This window comes from Camellia sinensis, chromosome 4 (assembly GCF_055761805.1).
Source record: "Camellia sinensis isolate YWXY chromosome 4, ASM5576180v1, whole genome shotgun sequence".
Lineage (NCBI taxonomy): Eukaryota > Viridiplantae > Streptophyta > Magnoliopsida > Ericales > Theaceae > Camellia > Camellia sinensis.
This window is the reverse complement of record NC_138964.1, coordinates 153,248,851-153,275,073: the sequence shown is the minus strand read 5'-3', so window position 1 is coordinate 153,275,073 and position 26,223 is coordinate 153,248,851. Positions and strand designations below refer to the sequence as shown.

Here is a 26,223-nt window from a genome sequence, read left to right as displayed (position 1 = left end):
TGCTAAGAGTAAAACAAGCAAACAACTTTCAAGGATTAGATAAAACGGGACAATTTTAATTTAGGGCTTTTCAACAGGAAATGTCCAATCTAGAAAATTGGTTTAATAGATAGAAACTGTCAAGTGGATGACGATTTCTAGATCCCAGAAACAGTATCCTATCAGAGATTGACCACACTATATCTGTTCAAGTTGACTGGTCTACCCCAATCAAGGTTGAGATGTTGCACTTCAATTTGTAAGAACAAGATTGAAACTTTTTTTTAACGGTTACTATGGAAGCCAAAGCGCACGAGATTGGAACATTATATCAGCGAATTAACCCTAACAGTAAGTGTTTCAAGTCAGCTAAACAGGATGACTCTTGGTAATGCTTCATGGAATTCTTCCAAAAGACAAAAAACAGAAATGAAACACGCTATAACTATCCTTGGGAAGACTCAAAATTGAGTTTCGATGAGATCTATCATTTCTTACCATTTCCATCTCTAGATGACAACAAAGATTTGTCGCTTTTGTTTCCAACTTTGCCACTTGCTTGTATTGGTTTCTATGCCCTTGGTGATGGTGAAGTTGTTTGCTGTTAGTTGAAGGTGGCAAAGAATAATGCCTAGTGAGATTTTGCTTCTCAACACTATCTTGGCCAAGCCTTGGAGAGCCTTGCGCTCTCAGTTTCGCTTTGCTGCCATATAACTAGGCAATGTTGGTTTGTTTTGCAACCCATTCTCCGAATGTTCATGCTTTGCTGAGGAAGAAACCTTCCTGGGAGATTTCTGGCTCTCATCGATAGCTAGACTTTCTCTAGAGCTTAACTCCCTGTTTCTTGCAAGAATAGTCTCATCTTTACCACTACTCTCTAAAAGCTGGGGTTCCATTGGAGTTTGATCATTATGTAAATAATCAATTGTCTCATTCACTACTGATGTTTCCAGAGTGGCTTCTATATCAGGCTGTTTGGACACTCTGGCACTTGATTCTTTCTTTATCTTCTCAGTGGAATCACCAATGCTCTCCTGTCCACATTTTGGCTTCTCAATGTCAATCTCCGACTGAACGGTGCCCTCTGTATTAGGGTTTTGAATCTTTCTCAGATTGCGTTTGACCTTCTCAAGTTCATTTTGTGGATGTTCCTGCACTGATTCTGCTGGATGGCTTGAAACTTTCCGGAAGCTACATCTTAATTTCTCAATTTCAAAGGTGGATTTTGTTAAGATGTGATCAAGGTTCGAATGAGGGTTCCTCCGAAAGCCCTGCTTTACCTTGCCTGTTTCAGTGTCAACAGTTTGGGGGTTACCCTGCTTCTTCTGGGATTTTGAGCCAGGAACTTTCTTTAGCTGGGGAATCGGTTCCCACAAGTGGGATTCTGACCACCGTTCTAGCCAGTTTAGGACTGAATTCGGTTCGGTAGTATCATACTGGTGGCACAAAGGCACAATGGGTGATGAAGCAAGAAGCTATAAAAGACAATAAATAAATAAATAATGAGGTAGTCAGTGCCAAATAAAACCAAAGGGGTACAAAGCAGAGATCAAGTGGCAAACATGCAATTGAGATGGGAACATGCAGCCAACTAGTTATTGCTATTCAAATTTAAACTTCCCTCACACTCGACTATGAGGTGTGCAACAGATAATTCTATCTATGGCTAGTTCAGGAGAAAGAAACATCCACAACCATATCTTCACTCATGATATAATGCAGAGCTTACCTAATGAACAAAAGTATTTGCTGACAACTTTGCTACCTTCGCAGATGTGTTAACTCCAATGTGGTCCACAAATTTTCTCTCCTGATTGAAAGATGCATATAAACATGCATGATAGAATTGAGGCGTGCAACAAACTTACTACTTCAACAAGATGTACCTGGAAAAAAAGGAATTTAATGTATAACCTTGGCTCAACAACTTAATGTCTATGGCATGTAAATTTACCAAAAGTTCTACATTTGCTACTACATAACACAAACCCATTTCCATTTCTCTGCACTTAGAACTACTGCATAAAATATGAGCACTTAGAAGAAGCAGGCATAGGTTTGTGTTGTAAACTTGTAGACATAATTGATCCACTAGGTACAAACAATGATGCCACTCTTGGCAAGGCCTGCAATATATTGATTTTTCAATTTTCTTCTATTAAATCTATAATATAGGCTCTATTAGATTGCATTTAGAGATATTGAGACTTCAAAACTCCTTAGGGACACAATTCATGGTGCATTTAGATAGATTGACTTAAAATCGCCCAAGTAGGTTGACTTCTGCCCAAAGAATTTCACTATTTGCACCATGAACTTTTCACAAATATCAAACATAGACACTTAACATTTCCAAAAGTAATAGCAAGGGACTTTAGCAAATGATGACCAAATTTTCATGCCAATACGGGTAAGTAATGAACTAGTAGCAATGTCTTTGAAGAGCTTACTAGAGGTTTCACAATAATGCACTTCTTTTGCACTTGAAGGCTGACATCCTATGAAGCATGGACACTCCAAAATCAGTGTTGTGGTGGTGTTCGACATGGGTACACATACGGGACACGCCAAATGGCGTATGTCATGACCCAAATCCGCCTCTATAGGTTTAGTGTCGTAATCGGCCAGTAATCCTGTGATTACCAAAGGCCTCTGAACAGAAAAATATATAATTATGGGCTGCTGTAGACGTCCCCGAACGTCCCGGGAGGACGAGTTCTGTACTGTTTGTTTTGGGTTCACTACAGTTCGGACTCTCAAATTGTCACGGTCCTAAATCTGAACCAAAGAGTCCAAATCCGGCAAATTGTTTTGAGAAAAACAGATTTTGAAAGAAGTGCCAAACATGGACCGCTTTGCCAGATACAGAGTCGCCGCCTAAATATTTTTTATGGGGGAATTTAGGAAACCTTGACTCGGTGCCAAAGGCCACGTGTCCGTCATCACCAAAGTTGCCTCGGCTCGGAAGCTTGGGTACGATTGGGGAAGGTCAGCTATGAGCACCCCCTCTCGCCCGATCCGAAGATCGGCCTCTACTAACCATGATATCTGTTTTTGAAAACGTTATGTGTTCTTATTCCGGTTATTAGCCTAGAATTACTATGTTATGCGCACAACAAACAAGTATAGACCAAATCGCCTAAATTGGAACAAAACATTTAATGCTTGTTTTGAAAATGGTTTGCTACTCGCAAGTAGGCTAAAAATGCAAGTTTTGCCACCCTCAAGTGGGCGTTAGAAAAGATGATTTTGCCACTATCTAGTGGGCTTAAAACTCACAGTTTTAGTGCATTATTCCAATTTAGGTAATTTAACCTCCATCCACAAGAACTCAAGCAGTTATATCACATAAGCAGCTAGCCTCATGGTAAGTATGCTGTCATGGCAACACTCACATACATGCAAGGATGCTAAAGCATAAGAACTTACCGAGTACTCCGAGCCAAAATAGAAACTAGTTAGTAGTCATATGCATGATCCTAGTTCATGTTAAGATGGCTAATGCAACACATGCAAAATGCAACTAAGATGGGCTTGGCTAATCTATAATGACATATGAAATGCTACAACTAACACATATTCAATTTGGAATCGGAATACAAATGCAGTTAGAATGATGCGCCGAGCCCGGTGCATGCAAAACGAATGAATGGATGCAAACGTGCTATCATATTGTATGCTAATTGAAACATGCCCTAGACTAACCATCGAAAGCTAGTAAATAAAAGGGAAGAAAGACGTGGGGTTGGGAGACATACACACACTCACGCACACTTATTACACAATTGCCCTCACTCGGAGGGACCAAAAGAATAATACCAATTAATTAATCTACAAGCTAATTAATTATTACAGACCACCTAATTAATTAAGTAAATTAACTAAGCTAAGAAAGCAGTAAAGGCCTCGAGAAGAGGATCCAATGCGCGCGTGCTCGAGTTTGCTCGGAAATCCAACTCCATGCACAAGTTTGCCTCTGTTTTCCCTGCTCTGCTCCTCTGAAAATTGCACAAGCCCCAGGGAGCACTCTATGGACACTGTGGAACACCACCGGCTAAGACGGAACACCATCGGCCATGTCCGGATGGTCATCGACCATCTGTAAAGCCATCGGCCAACAATGGATGGCCGGTCGGCAGTATAGATGGCCGGCCGGCCAAAGCTTCCTGCAGAACCTGTTTTGACAGCAGCAGAGGGCAAAACATGACATGGCAATGCATTTCAAGCAAATGTGTGCACCACCACATCCCTTATCATGTTTGTGACTCAAAGGGGTATGGTGCTCGATTCTCAGACCACCAATCGCGCATTTCAATGCGTGATGGCCCAAAAGCCAAGTGTGCAACTTCAATATCAAATGAAATGCACACACAAAACACATCAAAGGCCCAAATCTCTATCATGCTTAATCAAGAGGCAAGGGATGCATGCACATGCAATGCAATGCAACCTAAGCATGCAAGCAAGGCTAATGCAACATGATTATGCAATGCATTTAATATGTAATAGGCACACAACCTAAACATGTAAATAAATATGGCATGCAACAACATGCGATGATGGACTTAAACTAACATGGATAGCTCGCAAACATGCCAAAATCAGTGGCCATAATGATGCAAGTGAGGCAACAAAATACATGGAATGCATGCACAATGCATTAACCAAGCTTAAGTCACAAGAATGCAACTCTACCAAAGCATGGCAAGGAGGGAATATGGCATACAATGGTGCATGCTCTAGATCTGAAATGGCATGCCAAATGACTCCAAAATGACTCAAAAGCATGCAAACACTCATGTAATGCATTGTTAAGGACTCAAGCACTAAAGCTAGTGAAATGCAATACACTATAAACATGCAAAGCGGTACTCGAATGATGAAAATAGCCCCAAACAGTCCCCATGCAGCCCAAAATAATGCTAAAACATGTATGAAATGTAGCCAAAATAAGCTAGCATGCTTGGCCAAAACAACATGCAACATAGGCTAGTAAGCATGGTTTACACTACACCTATATGAAGCATGTGAGAGCTCATCAAACCAGCTAAAAATAGTAACATGGTATGTCAAATAAGCCCCAAAAACCCATGGAAACAAGGTCCATGCATGCAAGAAAGATGTGTTCCTTTGAAAGGCCAATAAGAGGGTTACTCTACACATGCAACAAGGACACTTAACATGGAAAAACCAGATTTGGAAATGACTTATGGGGGTCCTAAAACTCACTAAAAAATGCTGGAAATAAAGCTTGGAAGCTTGCAAATAGGAGCTCCTTTGTTAGGCCAAAAATGCAAGTAATCAAGACCATAAGGAGGGGGGATGGCCCTCTCCTTTTTAGGACCTCAAACCACCATCCTCACCACTGAAATGCCTCAAGATTTCAGTGGTGAGGAGGCCCAAACAAGGCGGTCCCGAAGCTCACCAAAAGCACACAAAAATGAGGCCAAACAAGGCCTAAGAGGGGGTAAACGACCCCAAACACAAAAGTGACCTTAATGAAGTATCTTAAACACACAAAAAAAGAACTTTTTTATGTTATACACAAAGCTCAAAATAGCAAGCAAGATAAGCTAAAAGTGTGTGCAAAAACAGAAAATAAAGAGGGAAAAGGAGTTACCTTTGTAGCCAAAAGGGGACAGCAGCCTCTTGGTCCAAAAAAATAGTCCCTTAGCCTCTGAAAATGGCCTCTAAGCTCCTTAGGTTGATGATGGAGGCGTTAGGCCAAGAGTTGTAGTGTAAATGTGCAAGAACTAGACCCTTTTGAACCCTTTAACTCACACAAATGTAGAGAGGGAGGGAGATATAGAGAGGGAGTGATATATATATCCTATATATCAGATTTTTCTAACCCCCTAAAGGGGAGGAGAGGCCCTTTTTTTATAGAGAAACCAAGGGGGCAAAGCTTCTCTTAGAAGCTTTGAGCAAAAAGGCCAAGCTTCTCTTAGAAGCTTGGAACAAAAGGGCCAAGCTTCTTGGAGAAGCTAGACAAAGGGGTCAAGAGGTTCAAGCTTCTTCAAGAAGCTAAAAAAAGGATCAAGCTTCCTGGAGAAGCTAAAAAGGGTTCAAGCTTCCTCAAGAAGCTAAAAAAAAGGATCAAAAGGGTCAAGCTCCTTCAAGAAAAGGTCTCAGCCAGGAAAAGTAGCCGATTGATCAAAAACAGTGGCCGGCCGACCAAACACAATGTCGATCGACCATCAATAGTGCCGACCGACCATCACCAATGGCCGGTGGCAAGGAAACAAGGCCGGTGGCTTCAAGCCATGGCCGGTGAGGTGTGAGGATGGCCTACAAGCTATTTCCCATCCTCAGAAGCAAAACAACAAGTGTTTGATGCAAAACCAAACACAAAACAAACAAGTCGAGAGGTCTTGAGGTAAGGCGCGTAGCCGAAACCTCCGAGAACTCAAGACGAACACAAACAAGGGTAATCATTGAGTGTTCAAACGATGACGTCCAAGTCTTAAGGACGGTCAAAAATGGGGTGTCTACAGCTGCAGAAGCAAATATATAAAACACATTGTCCATAGAGCTATGATGATGTGTATATGATAGAAATTTAAAACTTTAATAACACACATGTGACATTATATATATTTACGTTAGTCGTGCATCACTCTCATATACAGATAAAACAAAAGTGGGACTTAGCCCAGTGTATAGATGAACAAAACTTGTTTTATACCCAAAAGAAGACAAAGTCTTAAACATAAGCCATTTAGACTTGACCCGCTGATAAAAGGGAACCTCCTCGGAGGCACAACGGCTGGCTGACAAAATTGAGACGCCAGGTCATCAACTCTAAGCCTGGTCACGCACCTGGTCACCTACATACATAATATAAATAGTGAGTAGAAGCCAAGTGAATAATAACAGAGTAAAGAGGTTTAATGAATGATGTCCGTCACAGATATAACTTTCAAATCTCTTATTGAATAGAAACATAAGCATATTTGTATCAGAAACAGAGTCATAAACATATTCATAGCATGAGTGGTGTATCCGTTAGCATTAAACATATCTCTTTAGTCAAGCATATTAAGTTCCACATTGGAATCTTTGGTACTGGGTAACATATCTCATACGTGGGCCATGGTATTGTTTTTCCCGGGCGAGGGCCTTATGGCCATAAGCCACAGTATTTTCCTGGACAAGGGCCTCTACTAAAGATACCACAATTACATTTTAAAGAAATGGATCATCATTCATGTAATCACGACACATTCTTTTCTACCATTCAAAAACAGTTTATATCATATCATAATATTCAGAAAATATTTCATATTGAGCATAGCTTTACTAAGTTATTACTCACAGATAGCTTGATAGTAAACCAATGGACCAACAGTTCACGGCGCGTGACCTACACAAACATAACAGATACATATACTAAAACACATGCTTGGATTGTACATAACTCATTTTATTTCGTTCTTAGTGTGTTTTTAGCCTTTACTCTCATTATTATGTCTTAATCTTGGCCTAGGAATGCCTAGGATGCAAGAAGGATGCTAAAATGCACTTGGAAACACTTAACAAAATTTTCTGAAAACAGAGGTCCCGCTCGAGCGTAACTTCCTTCGCTCGAGCGAACATACAAAATGTGAGTGGTCACTCGAGCACAACTCTGTCGCTCGAGCGGCTTGCAAACTCTGCAAAAGTACTGGTTGCTTGATTTTTCCGCTCGACGCTTGCTTGAGTGTGAGACTCATGCCTTCGCTCGAGCGGGTTGCAAAACATGTAAACTTCTGGGAGCATGCATTTTATGCTCGAGCCACCTTTTGGTTGCTTGAGCAGAGGTACAAAACACAGACGGGTCACTCGAGCGCAGGTTCTGTCGCTCGAGTGAAGAAGCAGAATCTGGAATTTCCATATTGCTAAACATGATGCAAACTTCAAATTCAAAGCCTCAAAACTCATCATTTGGACCCAAAAGTTGAGAAAACACTTGGAAACTTGTAAAACATCACGGACTAAGAATCAATACTCGAAATCAAAGCCCAACAGCGAGTGAATTCTTCAAAACTAAACTTGAACATATGTATACATATCATGCATTTGTCGTGAATTCAAACCTTCCAAAACATGTACAAATGAAATGTTTGTGTATAAAACCATGGTGAGTTCTCATAGTCTAACAAAGATAAGCTCTTGCACGTATGAAATTGTTGGAATTCAAACTCAAAATCTATGAATTATGTATGCATGCATGGAATTATCCTCCTTTCTAATTCATTAGCTCAATTCTTGTATAACTTAGCTTAATTCTCTAGAATTCATGTATGGAATAACTTAAACTCAAACCTAAAGGTTGAATTCTTACCTTAGATGTTCAATTATGCTCTAGAGTGCTAAAATCCTCCAAATTCTCTTCCAATGTTTAGCAATCCCTCTCTTTCCTTCCTTGTTTGTTGAATTCAATTCTCAAGCTTTCTTCTCCCTCTCTTCTCACGTTTTTGTTCTCAAGACAACAAAATGAGAGAGTGTAAAGTATAGTCAAGGGTCCACTTATGCCTTATATGGGTTTGACTAGAGAATTGATTAATTAAGCTTAAGTGAACATTAATGATTCTAATTTAATTCGTTTTGAATCGAATTTCAATTCATCCTACCATAAAATTCTAAAAATTCCAAATAACTTATAACCGTAGTCAATTTCATGATCAAATGCCAACAAGGCCTTCAATTCGCAAAACTAAACAGAAATACAGAAAGATATTCCTACCATGAACAGATATAAACACCAACAATGCAATACACATGCAATTAATTCAGAATTCCATCTTAATTACTCATTAAACACTCTTAATAATATGTTTTAAGCTAATCACGGATCAGGGTTATTATAACGTCTCCCTTTAATTTAATGATTTTTTTGTAGGGGACACAGCGGGAACACACGTGTCGATATGGGGACACGGCGGGGCTAATTTTTTTTTTTTTTTTTTTTGCCTCTCTTATTTAGTTCTCTTGTGAAGAATATTATTGGATGTTGAATGTTTTTCCCGTATCATCTTAGTTTTTGTTATCGTTTATTATGACTTTTTTGAGAATGGATGATCTATTAATTTGTTTAAATGTAGTGGTTATATTTATTGAATTAATGTTACTATGTTAGTGTTAGTGTTTGTTAATTTTGATTTAGGATGAATGTAATATGAATCTACATAACACATAAAAATATATATAAATAAATAAAATAAAATAAAATTCGCTGTGTCCCTCGTCGTGTCCGTGTCCCTGTCCCCATTTTTTGGAAATTGCCTTGTCTCGCATCCGTGTTCGTGTCTATGTCCGTGTTTCATAGCTGACATCAGAACACCTGATGTTTCTTCTATGAGCAAGGGTCTATAACTTAATCCCAACATACAGTGTAGAGTAGAAACAGCTTTGTCTCCTCACTAAGTGCCCACGAACAAGTGCCTGTAACCTTATTATCCCTTTGAGGGTCCAAAATACTCGACAAGCCTTCAAATAGAATGCTTACATTAATAGGGGTATTTTTATGAACAAATGAAAGCATAATGTTCATATGTAAGAAACTTTTCCATGTATAATGTGTACGAATTTTCTTAAGATTGTTAACTATTAGGGCTTGTTGAATGTGATAGGGGTAGAGTCAGACAGTTAGCAATAGGGACGGAACCAAGATTTCATTACTGAAGGGGCCAAAAGAAAATTAATTTTTTTTTTATCATATACACAAAACATACATGTGCATATATATGATATATAAATTATGTATACATAAAAATAAAAAAAATTTAAATACCATAGAAGCAATTTCTAATAGGATGAATAAGTTTTTTTGACGTAAAATAGAAACAGAATGCAAGATGGAAGAAAAATGACATATATCTTTTATATTGGGGGCCATTTTATATATAAAATGATATATATATATATATAAAAAGTTTTATGACAAACAATAATGTTCACAGAAACACCATAGTCTTCTCCTAGTTCCGTCCCTGGTTGGCAGAAACAAATAACACCAATATTGCTGCTAGACTGTGTCATAGAATGTAGAAATCTACAAAATAGGATCTCGTTTATAGAGGATTTCGAAGGAGCCACTCAACAGTCCAAAAATCTGCTTGAGAAATATTTAAACATTGGTGAAGTCAGACGACCTTACTAGACCCTTATCTAGTATGCCCAAATTATTCTCATATAAAGAGTGTAAAATGATTAGAAACTGTGGGGACATAATTTTTGAGTGACAAGACGTGGCCGAGGTGGCACCGACGTGTCATCCGAGGTGCCACGTGTTCTGAACATGACGCCAAGGTGATCTCGGCTAGGCCGAGGTTATCTTTGAGAATATCAAAATCCGGGATAAGCGGTTAAGGGACAAGAGTCCTAAAATGAGAGAAGACTTCAGTTTGGGTAAAGATAAGACTCTTAGAGAGCTTATCCCAATCCTACTGGGAGTCCAAGATTAGCAGTAATCCTAAGTCCACTAGAGCTAGGCTTCTATTGGGACTAGGATTGTATTAGCTATAAAAGGGAGGTGCCCCCATGGGTCTAAGGTACACAATTTATATTCTGAATAGTGAGCTAAGCATTTTTGCTATCTTTGAGAGATAACTGACTTGATCGTCGAAGTGCTCCCGGGTGGACGAACCACCGCCAGAATCTCTTCTTTCTGTTGCAGGTCGTTCGGGCTTAATCTATTCTACCAGCGTTCTCCAGCTGAGTGCTTGATTGCCAGTGTGGTCGGAAATTGACACACACAGAAACAATCTTAAAAGGAGTTATCTAAATCAAATAGCTATCCACACACAGTAGGTTAATATTGAACTTTTTGCTCATAATATCACAACATATAATAATAATAATAATAATATAAACTGACCAGAATCATGATTTTGGATAAGCCACAGTAAGACAAGTCGATGTATAAAAAAGTGCTCATCACTATCAAAGTAAAAGAAGTATCACAACAAAATCATCCATCGAACAAACTTCATGCATACAGTTAATGGAAAATTATGTGCAACAAAGATGCCATTATGACTAGTACAAAAATCAAGTGGAAATAGTTTTATAATATATTCATCCCAGACATAACAACATGTGTTCCAAAGGGGCAAGTACCATAATTGATACGCAAACCTATAACCAAGCAAAGGCAACAAATTTTCACAGCAACAACACTATTGCTTTGAGACTCTGAGTGAGTGAAATTTACCAAATAACCCCTGAAAGCAGCCTGAACCTTGGTAGAGGCTTGATCTTGTCTGGTTCTATCGGGATCTTTCAGTGCATCTACTTCTAAGGTATCTTGTGTATCTGAGTCTCTATTCCCAGGTAATAATATCTCTCTTTCAAGTGGTAAATTTGCAGCCTCACTGTTTTCTTCCATCTTCTTATCATTTGTAGCAATGGTATTCAGGGCCAAATCTGAGGCCACAGGAGGATCTGATGCCAAATCAGCTTCCGGTGCCTTGTGTCACAGCCTTGGTTTTTCCAATCCAACCGTGCGGCCTTAGATGCTTGTAGCATTCCTTGCTTGCACCTAAGTAAGCTTTTTTGGAAGAGAGCTAGGAGAAGATTGCACACACAAGAAAAAGCTTAGAGAAAGTTAGAGAGCGCTCTTGGAGAATGCTCACTTGTATAGCTTTGGAATGCTTTTGATACACTTGGATGGTTTGGGCAAATGAGGCCCTCCCCCTTTTATAGGCCACAAAGAATGTTCTAGAACTACAATGGTGGAGAGTGTTCTAGACACTTCCTCCATCTCCATCTCCATCTCCATCTCCATCTTATGGACTATTCTAGATTCATATTCTAGAATATACATGTGACACCCTAAATATTTAATTAATACCACAACCAACCATGAGTATTAAAAACAAATAATAATAATAATAATAATAATAATAATAATAATAATAATAATAATAATAATAATAATAATAATAATCTATAAAGAATTAATTTTGTGATTGTATGCGATAAAATAAAATTTAATAATAATAATAAGAATCATAATAATGGAAGTAATAAAATAAATAAGCTTTACGTGTTATGTAAATGTATTTGTCATTGTAGTTATCAAATATGTGATTTATTTAGGGCTAAGTTAATCACTAATTTATGTGAAAAGATTAACATGTATAAATATAATTAAACGAATTAAATACCACATAAATATTTATAATTAAATATAATTATGGATGTATGTGATGAAATATTATTAAATGAATAAATAATAATAAATAAATATATAAATCTAATTTGGCGTTGGGTTATCAAATATGGGATTAATTAGGGATTATTGTTTGAGGCTAAATTAACACAAATATAAAATTATAATACAAATTAGAGTTAAAGATAGTAAATAAATAGAGGGAATAAATAATAATAATAATAATAATAATAATAATAATAATAATAATAATAATAATAATAATAATAATAATGGGTGTGGTAGTAAAATAAATAAATAATTTTTGTTGGTATAAGATAAAGTGAAATTTAATTAGGGATTAATTTATTAGGCAAAAGTGTAATTATCATAAACAACTACTAATAAGATAAGAATAAATCTTCCGTTATAAATGATGTATCCATGTGAGATTGATCAAATCTGTAGAAGGATTTGAATTCGCCATGTGTCGGCGTAAGAGTGGTTTGACCTCCCTATAAAATAGGGAGGAGTGGGACAACCTATGAAGGAAAAACCGAAGGAAAGGAAGAAAAAGAAAATGAGAGAGGCGCACGTAAGTACTAAACTTATAGTACTTACAACAGGGGGTTGTGTCAGTAGAATAAGGCTAAGAGTCAATATTAAGGTGAGTTATATTATATCTTGAGTTATCATTATATGTTTTACGAATGTTTGGAGTTACCATAACTTATTTTATATAAGTTATATTTTATTAGTTATATTAATAAAAGTTATGTTTTATAAATATTTCAGTTACGTGGGTTATTTTCTAAACTCTATTTATTTAAAAGGAAACCCATAGATATGTTTGTTTAAATTTTAGTATATATTTGACTATGATCTTATAAACAATTATGTTTTGTAAGTATCACCACGGGAGTCCCACGCCTTGGGGGACTTAAATAACCATTGGCCTCTATTTGGCCACTTCGTGGTCCTCTGTTTGTCATGGATCCATTGACCTCTGTTCTGACTGTCACTTCTGTGACCTCTGTTCTATTTTGTACCATGGTTATGATTATTCATTTACATGATTTCTGTATTTCAGTATTCTGCCACTTTAAATAAATTGTTATTTCAAATAAAATTATGTAAATATTTTAGCCTAACTAATTATCCATGGTTATTTTGTATTCCTTATACTCTTGGCATAATATTTCTTACTCTGCTGTGTGCTTATAGCTGTTACCCTTTCAGATGACGAGATGTAGGGGAAACCCATAACCCCACAAAATGGAACCCGCACATGGATTGCTGTTGAACCACTTTTTTTTTCTTTTTTTTTTTTTTTAGTTTTGCTTCCTTTTTGTTCTACTCGGGGCCGGTCACTGAATAATAAAATAATTAAAGCCCTATAGATATGTTTTCGTTTTCTTAAATAGTAAAATGAAGTAAATTTTCCATTTCATTATTTTTACTTCCGCTTGCGTAGTTTAATTTGCTACAAATAAGATAAGTTAGTAAGTTGCGATTCCAACCCTATGTCCCTGGGGTCAGGTCATGACAATACGTATCTAGAAGGATCTACAAATATCTACAATTATGTACAAGTCTCTACATGACTCTAGGGAGTTCTAGAAACTTCCAGCATTTTTCACAACCTCTTAGGGCTTTCTAGTGAGGGACAACATCAGAATTTATCAATCTGTGACATTCCCCCCACCTAATACGGTGACACCCTCGTTGCGTCTTATTCATGGAACTGTTTTATCTTTTCTTCAAATTGCCATAAAGCTTCTGTCGGTTCCTAACTAGCCTTATAGTCGAGCAATCCCTTCCATTTCACCAAGTATTCATGACGTGGGGCAAAGTTTTGTCTCCGGACCACTCGGTCTGCTAAGACGGACTCTACTTCTTCGTCATAAATTGTCGTGATGCCTAACGGTGCCCTCTTAGACTTGCCTCTGTCCGGGTCTTCTTTATCTTCGTAGTAGGGCTTAAGGCAGCTTACGTGGAAGACTGGGTGGAGTTTGAGATGTTGAGGTAATTCAAGCTTATAGGCAACTTACCCACCTTCTTGTTTATTAGAAATGGCCCATCATATCTACGTATAAGCCCTTTGTGTAGGCCTTGGGTGAACTTGTTTTGGCTAGATGAGATTTTCACCATCACCAAGTCTCCAACATTGAACTCTCGGTGGTGCCTCTTTTCGTCTGCCCATTTTTTCACCTTCTTGGTTGCCTTGTCAAGGTAAGACTGTGCGGCATCTACCTGTTCATTCCATGTCTTAGCAACCTTGTAGGCCAAGGGACTCCTTGTTGAGCTGGTCGCCAAAGAGTGTGAATTGAATGGTTGTTGTCCTGTGGCTAGCTCAAATGGACTTCGGTTAGTCGCCTCACTTTGTTGTAAGTTGTAGGAGAATTGAGCTATGTTAAGCAACTTAGCCCGATCATGCTGGTTGGCATTTACAAAATGCCTCAAATATAGCTCCAACAATGCATTCACCTTCTCGATTTGTCCATTCGTTTGGGGGTGGAAGCTAGTAGAGAAGTGGAGGGCTAATCCCATTAGCTTGAACAACTCTGTCCAAAACTTGCCCGTGAATGGTGAATCTTGATCACTGATAATGGACTGTGGCAAGCCTTAGTACTTCATCACATGCTTGAAAAATAGCTTGGCTGTCTCCTCGGCTGAACACTCGTTGGGTGCAGCTATTAACGTTGCATACTTAGAGAAACGGTCTACCACCACTAGAATGCTCTTGCACCCATCAAACTTAGGCAATGCCACTATGAAGTCCATAGTAATACTTTCCCAAGGTTTACTTGGTATAAGGAGCAGCTCCAACAATCTTGCTGGACTTTGGTTCTCCACCTTGTCTTGTTGGCACACAAGACAAGTCTTTCCATATTGCTCCACCGCGTCCCGCATTTGTGGCCAATAGTAGGTTGACTCCAATAATGCCTAAGTACATTTTTGTCCCGAGTGGTCAGCCCATTTGGTGTCATGGCATTCTTTGATAAGGTTCCTCCATAGGTTTCCCCACTTTGGAACATAAACTCGTTGCCCTCTTGTGTAGAGGATGCCATCTTCTTCCCAAAACCGCTTGGTCTTGCCCTCTTTGGCCATTGTTACTAAGTTTTTAGCCAAGTTTTCATACTCCATGCCTTCCTTGATTAGCATTAGCAACTCCCCATTTAGCTTCACAATGGTGGCTAACTCAGCTTTCTTGCTCAATGCGTCCACTACAAGATTTGCCTTGTCGGGCTTGTACTCCATGACGTAGTCGAATTCAACCAAGGAATCTTGCCATCGTGCTTGTTTTGGGCTTAGCTTCCTTTGAGTTTGAAAATAGCTTGTGGCTACATTATCGGTTTTCACCACAAACTTGGAACCAAGTAAATAATGTCGCCAAGTCCTTAGACACTGGATGATGGCCTTCATTTCCTCCTCTTGGACTATATAACGCCGTTTTATGTCATTGAGTTTCTGGCTCTCATAGGCAATAGGATGTCCTTCTTGCATCGAGACCCTTCCAATGGCAAAATCTAATGCATCCGTGTGGACTTCGTAGGGTTTGGTGCAATCGGGTAGAGCCATGAGTAGTTCTTTTTGTTACCGCATCCTTTAGAATATCAAAGGCATTTTGGCACTTTTCCGTCCATTCCCATGCCTTGCCTTTCCTAAGCATGTCGGTAAGAGAGGCTACTATCGTCGAGTAGCCCTTGATAAACTGCCGATAGTAATTGACAAGCCTAAGAAAAGACCGCAGCTCTGTCACCTTGGTGGGTGGCTCCCAATCCTTGATTGCCTTTACTTTTCCTTCCTCCATGCGAAGCTTGCCTCCCTTGATTACATAGTCAAGAAAAGAAACTTCGTCCTTTGCAAATGAGCATTTTTCTTTCTTGACATACAGTTCATTTTCCCTTTGTGTCTTGAAGACGGTCCATAGGTGCTCTATATACTCCTCAAGAGCGGTGCTATAGATGACTATGTCATCTAAATAGACCACTACAAACCGGTCTAAGTAAGGGTGGAAGATCTTGTTCATTAATGTGCAAAATGTGGCGGGTGCGTTGGTGAGGCCAAAGGGCATTACTAAGAATTCATAAGAGCCATAGTGAGTTACACAAGCAGTCTTTGGCTCATCACCTTCCGCAATCTGCACTCGATAGTACCCTGACCTTAGATCAAGCTTAGAAATGAACATTGCATGCCCAAGTTGGTCAAATCTTAGTTGCACGAAATGGGGACGGAGGCGGGAGCGGGAGCGGGGGAGCGTGAGCTGATAGAAGTTTCTTAGGTTGGGAGTGCCTCGGGAAGCGTTTATATATATATATATATATATATATGTATATATAAATAAAAATTAATTCAAAAATTCAGCATGTATTTATTTTTTGGAGTGGCTTTATTTAAATATATTAAATTTGATGACTTACATTGCTACACAAAAATATAATAGAATCCCATTAGAAAATTCGTCACTAATACAAAATATCATTAATTCTTAATCATCTAATAACAAAAAGACTTGACAACTAAAAGAGATCTCTAATTCTCATAATTTCCAAAAAGTAAGCAACCAAAAAGAAAGTCAAAAACTAAGGTAAAAAACAAAATATTACAATTCCACGTAACAAAATATTTCACTTCTTTTGAATTTTTTTTCACTTCCTCTGTCTTTTGCCACGTGCTTTTTCAAGTCTCCTTTGTGCTGCTACTTGTTCCATTGAATGCTCTTGAGAAGTAGGAGGTGGAAATGATGAAGATGTAGGCAATGGTGTTGGAGTTGGACATGGTTGAACATCTGAAGTTGCAAGAGTAGTATCATCTTCACTGTTTGAAAGTGATACATTATCTCTTTTTTCTATTGCCATAATGTCCTCTTCAATGTTGGCATCTTCTGGATGTGCATCCCAATTTTTAAAAGTTTCATAGTCCTTCGTATACCTTGACAAGAGTCTATGATTATAGTGCACAAAAACCAACTTTTCAGCTCGATCAACATTTAACCTATTCCTTTTCACATTATGAATGTAGGAATAGGTACTCCAACACCTTTCTGCACAAGAAGTATTTACACTTTGAGACAACACTTTCAATGCTAAAGAGTATAATTCAGGTGCTGCCCCACCCTACAAATGCCACCATGATAGTGCATCCATGGTTGCTCTATCATTTACTGCTTGAGGTTGTGAAAAAACTCCTTTGCAACTAACAAAATCGCTAATTTGTTTTCTTATAACAATAGCTTCAGTTTGATCACAAATCATTTTTTCAATTGCCTTAAGATACCCCTTTTGCACCTCAACATCAAAATGAGGTTTTTTTCTTCTCACACCACCTAGGGCAGATTTTGATAACCAAGAATTTGTGTAGTACTTAAGAACAAGAATATAGGCTAGCCAATGCAAAGGAATGTTCATCTTATCCCATCTTTCCACCATAAATTGATGTATCAAATCATAAACAATAGGATCATTTGAAAGAGTATCCTTAATGTTCCCTAACATAGTATCCATCAACTCATAAACCTCTCCAATCACAGCCTTATCAGAATTTGAAAATCTAAGCATCTTATAAATGTGTTTTGTGATGGTGAGAACTGTTTTTGCTTTTCTCAAAAAATCATCATCCATAATGGTTTGGTGGACAATGTCATGCTAATGAGGAGATGATGTATTTTTTCTCAAATTTTCCCATTGTTTGCTTAGAGCCATGGACAACAGAGCAGGTTTGACTTTAACAAGACGTTGTAAAACAATGAAATGATGCCCCAAACCTAGTCTTCTTTGCTTTGAGAAGATCCAGATCGAAAAATGTTTTGAACAAGTATTGACAAGAACTATGGTTTTTTATTTATTTTACCACTTCTTTACCCCTCTTATATGATTCATCAACAAATAACAAAGCTGGATCCTCACATTTGGCTATGTCTTTCATCAAGAGATTCAAAGTATGAGCTAAGCAACCTGAGCAGAATATATGGGAATACTTGCGCTAAATTATTGCTCCAGCGGCCTTGCAATTAGTGGCATTGTCAGTAACTACTTGGACCATATTGGAGGGTCCAACAAATTCAATTGCTTTAAACAACAAATCAACAATATTTGTTGCATTTTTCTTCTTTGAAGAAACATCATGTCCATTAATAAAAATGGCCTTACCACCAGAAACAGCCATAATGTTAATCAAAGTTTGATTCTTCAAATTTGACCAACTATCAGAAACAATGGAAACTCCATGTATGCTCCAATCTTGCATTAAAGGGTTGAGGGATTGTTAAACCTTGCTTTGTTCTTTGTCCAACAAGTTGGTCCTCACCTTCTCATAATTAGGAGACTTGTACCCGTTTGGAGCATTATTAATAGCAGTAACCATATCTGCTTACCATGGAGACCTCACAACATTAAAAGCAATGCCATTGCTATGAAGACACCTAGCAATCGTTTGGTCCACTTCTTCTCTATTTCTTACATGAAACATGTTGTCAATTAAAACTTTGACTGAGTGTGGCACATCAGAGGACCTAACAGTTTGAGATTGTACCTATGATGTTGAAGTGGACCTACGAAATTTTCTGGCCTTGGCATTTCCCAGAAACATTCGTTGTATATATAGTTCCTCTTGTTTTAGCAACTCCCTCTCAGTCTTGTTAACCTTTGGACATAGTTGTATACATTGAGCTCGTTGGCCTGGTAATTTGCCTATTAAGTGTGCACAGGCTCGGGAATAAGAACCAGTATAAGCCTCTAATTTGCAACCAAAATTGCATATAAATTTTGCAGAGCCACCTCCACCTTTGGAATTGGGCGATTCATCATAAATTTTTGTGACATATTTCCAAAGTAGAGTTGTAGTTGGCTCTTCAACATCCTCATCTTCCACAACTTCTTGAGAGTTAATGCTTTGGCTTAAATCCATTCAAAATCTGTAGTGTGAAATCATTCAAGTATACGACAGATTAAAAAAAATAACTAATAGAAAATAAATAGAAATGGAAACCAATAGAGAAAATTATGAATGTACATGAAACGGTGCTTGCCTTAGAAGCCAAAATCAGCTTGCTTGATCTCTTCAAAAGCTCTGGTTATATATTTGCCTATACATACAACTTTAACTCCAATTTGAAGAATGAGATAGATGTTGATGGTTATATAGAGTTGGCGGGAGTAAGAGTTGGTTGGAGTAAGGATCATAAAGATTTTTTTTGAGATACACCTATTGGTTATTAAGAATAAAAAAATACACCATCTACCAAAATAATAATAAAAAAATACCAAAGGTCTCCTCACTATAGCTTGTCATGCATTAAATGCTAGTGCATGCTTATCATCTTGGTATGGTGGATATATTAAGTAGAAGAAGATCAAAAGTCTTGCAGAAGAAATCATTTTATTTTATCAGTTTGGTAATCATTAGCCCAAAAAAAATTAGTTTGGTTTAAAAAAATAAGTTTGGTTTGGTTATTGAAAATAGTTTGGTTTCATGTTTATCTTGGCACATGGTTATTGGTGATGTGGAACGCTTCTAATGCTTACACTTTTTTTTTTTGACATATACAATAAGATAAAATTCAAAATTATTCAGTTTGTTTGGTTTTGATTTTCAATGAATTTTTTTAATATTTTAAGTAATTTTTTTATAAAGTTTTTTAGACACGCCTAGCATAAATACACTTAAAAAGTATAATATTTTGATTTTTTAAAAAAAAACACTAAATACCAAAAAAATACAAAAAACAAAAATATTTATTGTGTATTTATTAATTTTTTAAAATATTTTTTTATAAATATTTTACTATTTAGATACATCTAAGTAAGGTGTATCTAAAAAAGTAAAAAAAAATGGTTAAAATTTAAAAATATTCACTAAAAAAAAAACACGAAAAATAAAAAACCCAGTTTTTAAAAAATTGAATTTTGAAAACTGAAACTAAACACACTGATTATTTTTAATAATTTCAACAATATTATAGTGTTTTAATTTTTTTTTAATTTTTATATTGTTGTAGAGATGTGTTCATAGTAAAGGCCGCAGTGGTGGTAGTAAAGATGAAAGGATAGCAATTATGGTGATAATGATGGTGCTGTTGGTGGTCACTGGTGGTAGTGGAAGTAGAGTGGTAGTAGTGGTGGTGGGATAGCGGTTGTGGTGGTAATGATAGTGTTGATGGTGGAAGGGTGGTGTAGTGGAAGTAGAGTGATGGTGGTGGGGGGGGGAAGTGGAGGTGGAAGGATAGCGGTTGTAGTGGTAATGATAGTGTTGTTGGTGGAAAGGTGGTATAGTGGAGATAAAGTGGTAGTGGTGGGGGTGGAGGCGGAGGCGGAGGCGGAGGGATAGCGGTTGTAGTGGTATTGTTAGTGTTGTTGGTGGAAGGGTGGTGTAGTGGAGGTAGAGTGGTGGTGGTGGAGATGGAGGCGAAGGGATAGCGGTTGTAGTGGTAACAATAGTGTTGTTGGTGGAAAGGTGGTGTAGTGGAGATAGAGTGGTGGTGGTGGAGGTGGAGGTGGAGGTGGAGGTGGGGGCGGAGGGATAGCAGTTGTAGTGGTAATAATAGTGTTGTTGGTGCAAGGGTGGTGTAGTGGAGGTGGAATGGTGGTGGTGGAGGTGGAGGCGGAGGGATAGCGGTTGTAGTGGTAACAATAGTGTTGTTGGTGCAAGGGTGGTGTAGTCGAGGTAGAATAGTGGTGGTTGAAGTGGAAAGGGTTGTGGTTGTGGTGGTAATGATAGTGTTGGTGGTGGTAGAATAGTGGTGTTGGTAGTGGTAAGACAACGGTTTTGATTTTCTATTTGTCTTGTTTGGACCTTTTTCAAATGTATATATGTATATATATTTTAATTTGTCTAGTCAAGAAGAATATAAAAGTGTTGATTTTTTGAAAAATCTTTAAAAAAAATTCATTTGCATATAAAAAATTACTCCCAAATATCCACTAAATTTGGATTGCTTAGGTGCAATTGTTTGGTTATCTAGTGATTTTGGGAAAAAAAAATTCAAAAAATTTGAACCAAACAAAATTTAAGTGTATTTATGTTAGATATATCTAAAAATTAAAAAAAATTACTTAATATATTTAAAAAATTCAGTAAAAATAAAAAATATATAAAAAACAAAAGAGTAGAATTTTTGAAAAGTAAATTTTGAAAATGGAAATCAAACAAAGTGATTATTGTCATTGTATTTATGAAGGTTGTGAAACAATATTATTTATTTTATTTTTATTTTTATTTTGTTCTATGTTTGAAATAAAAAATATATTTTTTGTACAAAATTGGAATATGATAGTAAATTCAAGATGTTGGACGGTTTGGCTAACCAATTATAAAAGTGATATGAGACTAAGGCCAAGTTTGGCAAGTTGAAAAAAAGTCAAAAAGTTACTCAAAAAGTTAAAAAGTTATCATTATTCACCAAAAGTCAAAAAATACGGCTGCACAACTCCCAATCTTAATTTTCCCATACACACTAATTTATACAATTTTTTAATACACATTTTTTCATAAAAAGTCAAAAAGTTAACCCAAACAACCATATTTTTTTCCTTAACTTTTTAATTCAAAAAGTTAAAAAATACACTTATTTAAGATATCCCAAACAATCTCAAATGTCATATAATTCACTGGTGGACAGCAATAATCATTTGACCCCGCAACTTTGACGTTATATATGATAATTTATGTACAAATGATAAAATAATTTACCTTGAGACAGGGATTTCATTTAAATTTTTTTTTTATCATATTTGATTAAATTTTAATGCAGTATAATAAAATAGTACTATAATTATAATTAAAACATTATTTATATATAAATCATATAAAAAAAAAATACTACAATTATTTTTGTAAATATAAATTATATTTTGAGAGTTTTATTTTATAATGAATAGTAATCTTCATCTTTTCTTTTCATTTAAATTTGTGTAAAAAATTAGTTAAAAACTTGATTTGATATAAAATACTTCAATAATTAGAGACTATTCGTGTTTTTAATATAAATAAAATATATATATATATATATATGTTGAAAAAAAAAATGGTGTGTTTGGTTTTTGTTTTGAGATAAATTTTCAAAAAAAGTTTTAGGGAGAGAATTTAAATTTTTTTTTAGTTTGTTTGGTTGTATATTTTGAAAACAGTTTTGGAGTTTGGGAGTTTGTAATGATTTGATATTTTGTTGTAGTTAAATACATGTGTGTAAATGTGTGTGTGAGAAAAAGTAATTGATTGATATGTATAAGAGAGAGAGAGAGAGAGAGAGAGAGTGATTTGAAAAAAAAAATTCAAAAAAATTGAACCAAACAAAATTTTTAAAAAAATTTCTTAAAAATTATATTTTGAGATACAAACCAACTCAAACACTCTATAATTATTTATTTAAATTAAACATAATTATTCAATCTCTCTCCCACTAAACATAATTATTTTAATCTATCTCTCCCTCTTTCTCTCTATTTTTCTGCTGACTCTCTTCCTCTCTTGTCTCCCACTCATTCTCTCTCCATCTACCCCCATTCTTTTTTTGCCTATTACACCCACTTGCTGACTCTGTCTCTATCTCTACATCTTCCCCTCTCTCTCTCTCTCTCTCTCTCTCTCTCTCTATCTATCTAACGTCTCTCTTTCTCATTTCCTTCTCTCATCCTCTCTCATCTATCAACAAATATCATCTCCTTTGAGAGCTCAAATAACAAACCTCTAGTTATTTCCTTTGTTCGATCATCCTCTTCATGGTGGTGGGCAATCGTGGAGCGAAGGCGGCGATGAGTCCTGTCCCTTCTTTCTCGTTCATTCTTACTCTTACTTTTTTTCACTCGATTTTCTCTGAAATTTGTGATTTGATTTTGGTAAATCATAAGAAATCAACACCCATTTCAAAAGCTTTTCAAAAAGTATGAAAAATCAATACTCATTTCCCAAATTAAATCCATTTCAAAACCCATTTTATGAAATCAAAACCCATATTATATATATATATATGTTATAAATGAAAGAGAGAGAAGAGAGAGAAAACGAGAGAGAGAGAGAGAGAGAGAGAGAGAGAAAGAGGCGAAGATCAAGAGACAGAGGCCGAGAGACAGAGATCGCGATCGTTTCCTTATTTACTATAAGTTTCTCATTCTGTATTTTTGCTTTTCTTTTTGTATTTGTGCTTAAGATCCATTACCCAAAATCTGCTTCAGATCCATATTTTGAGTTTAATTTATTGCTTCTGAGTTGTTTTATTTCAACCAACGATCCTATCTTGGACAGGAACGCGTTTCTCTCTTTACAGAAACACGATTCTTACACGTTTCTATCTAAGAAACGCGGAATCGCGTTTCTTACGAAGATTCGTCGCCTAGTTGCACGATTCCTGCAACTAAGGGTCAAATAGATCGGCAACCAAAGGAATAGGATATTTGTTTTTGATGGTTACCTTGTTAAGAGCCCAGTAGTCGATGCATAGCCGCAATGATCCATCATGCTTCTTCTGAAACAACACCGATGCTCCATATGGTGTCTTTGATGGTTAGATGAAGCCCGCATTCAACAAGTCTTTTAGTTGTCTCCTTAGTTCCTCCAACTCTGGTGGGGACATTCGGTACGGTGCCATTACTGGTGGCTTGGCGCTTGGCTTCATCTCAATCTTGTGGTCCACCTCCCTTCTAGGTGGAAGCCTCTTAGGCAACTCAAGTGGCATGATGTCTTTATACTCCTCCAGTGCATCGTTGATCTCCTTTGGTGGCTCCGTTGAAACGTCTTCCTTCTTTCCCTCTTCGTCTTGGAGGGTAACTAGATAGGTGATCTCTCTACCCTTGAAGCCTCACTTGATTATTATGGCAGAGAGAACCTCCTTGTCCGAACTTGCCTTAGCCACTGTGGATACCATGCATGGACCACCCTCAAGAATGCATATAGAGTTGTAGCGCGGTAACAACACTACATTCAATTGTTGAAAAAACTCCATGCCTAGCACAATGTTGAAGTCGTCAAGTAGTACTACGGAGAAGTCCACCTTCCCTTGCCAAGTCCCCAAGTATAGCTCTACCCCTCGAGCCACGCCATCAAGGGGTTTGTATAGCGATCCCGGTTGTCCCTTTACTGTTCTGTTGTATTCCGAACTCGGTTCCGTGAAGTTGGTAGTGGTATCTATCTTGTTGCTGTCCTTTAATTCCACTTGATTGAGTTTTAGGATGTTTTGGGCAGGTTTGTTACAGGTTGGTTAGGCCTTGGTTTCAATTCCTTGTTGTTTAGTTTTTAGGCGATCCGCTCGAGCGGGGATTGCACACCTCCAGTATTTCGTGTTCCTGCAAAACTTCTGCAGATGCGATTTTTACGCTCGAGCGAGTTTGTTTACGCTCGAGCGGTAGCGCTCGAGCGGGTTTGGTGGCGCTCGAGCGGGTAGTACTTTCTGGGTATAAGTTCTGGGAGGTGGAAATCTACGCTCGAGCGGACTGGTTTTCGCACTCGAGCAGAAGTGCTTTATTCTTGTGTCTTGGCGCTCGAGCGGGCCTTATTGCGCTCGAGCGTGTTCAGATTTTTGTTCTTGGCGCTCGAGCGTTGTGTTCTCCGCTCGAGCGGGTCATACGTATATGAGTTATCTACTGGGTGATTTTAAATCACTTTTTGCTTTTCTTTCTCTCTCCTACTTTTTCTAAAAACCATTTTTGAGAGCCTCTCTCTCTAGAAACTCCCTTCTCTCTAGGGTTTGATCTAGTTAGAGTGTCCTCCTTCTCTTCGGCCTTTGTAAAAGTCGTGTTGATCATCGAGGGCGTCGTTTTGATCCGAAAATCTTGGTCTTTGGAGCACTTTGGTTTTGGTCTCTTCTCCACCCGAGCTCTAACTTCGAGGTAGGGATAACCTACTCCTTACTATGAGCTTTGTCTTTAAATTTTTGCATTTTGATATGTTGGGGGTTGTTGGGTAATTTCGAGAGAGTTTGGGCCTTTGTGTAATTTTACAAAAGTTGGGGTTTTTATTTATATAAAACCTAAATGCATGTTTGGCATGGAAAAGTGAGATTAATGTTGAGACATTAATGAAAATGGAACCTAAGGGTTGTAATGTTAATTATGGAATATGCCCTAATTACATTGGTTAATTAATTTGCATAATTAATGATGAGGAATGAGAAATTGATTTGGAAATGTATGGAATTAAAGGGTGTAGTTGGATTATTTATCGCTTACCTAGTTGAAATGTTGATTATATATCCACTGTTGCATTTATTTTCTGTATAGAAATAACTGCTTTGGGCTATCGGTGGAGGATAGTCTTAATTGTTGTAGACAATGTACGATGATTAGGCAAATTGGAACTAATCACTGGAATGCGTCATTGAGTATGACGGTTGAAAGAATACATTAAATTTATGTGTTGTGTGATGATGTGTATAATTATTGTTTATATGCATTGTGTTGTGTTGGAGGAGATAGGGGATGTACTCCATGGTTTAGGGGAAGATAGAGGATGGACCTCTAAACCGGATGTTGTTAGGAGGAGATAGGGGATGGACTCCATAGATAGAGCTCATATGCTTATCTATTAATGTGTTGACAGAGCTCATATGCTTGTCATTGGAAATGTGATAGTGCTCTTATGCATATCTATGGAAGTGATGATATAGCTTGTATGCTTATCTGTTGATGTGTTGATATAGATAGTATGCTTATCTACTATGAGTTGGGAAAGTGCTTAATATGAGTTATTGCCTCATATGAGTTGTTTGGCCAGGTTCTGAGCCATGGTTATAAATTGAGAATTGAAGAGAATACTCTCAGCAGTCTCAGGGTGGAGTTGCTAGATCGACCTTTCCGGTGCCGAGTGCAGGCTCGGGGAGAGGTAGTCAGGGAGGCTTGACTTGTTTTGCGTGTGGCCAGCTGGGTCACAAGTCTTCGGTTTGCCCGTAGAAGGGAGGGGGTCAGCGAGCTGCTTTCTCTTCAGCTAGACCTCAGGGCCAGAGTCAGGGCAGGGGCCAGCCCTTGTCTTGCTATCAGTGTGGTCAGCCTGGGCACCTGAAGAGGTATTGCCCGCAGTTGAGTGCTACTTCAGGAGCGTCTGGTTCTAGGCAGACGCAGAGTTATCAGCCAGCTCAGTCTGTGCAGGCCTCGAGGGCCAATCCGGGGGCTTCGTCATCCCAG

The 26,223-nt window shown here is 37.6% G+C and overlaps 1 protein-coding gene across 1 annotated transcript; it reads right to left on the bottom strand.

Moving 5' to 3' along the window:
• Nucleotides 1-375: 375 nt before the first annotated feature.
• On the bottom strand, nucleotides 376-11,611 carry LOC114295479 (protein IQ-DOMAIN 31). The gene is given in 6 exon segments (XM_082923741.1): nucleotides 376-683; nucleotides 686-1,454; nucleotides 1,934-1,997; nucleotides 9,244-9,368; nucleotides 9,370-9,447; nucleotides 11,174-11,611. Coding segments are annotated over 6 exon segments (1,518 nt in total). The 5' UTR covers nucleotides 11,348-11,611.
• Between the last annotated feature and the right edge of the window lie 14,612 nt (nucleotides 11,612-26,223).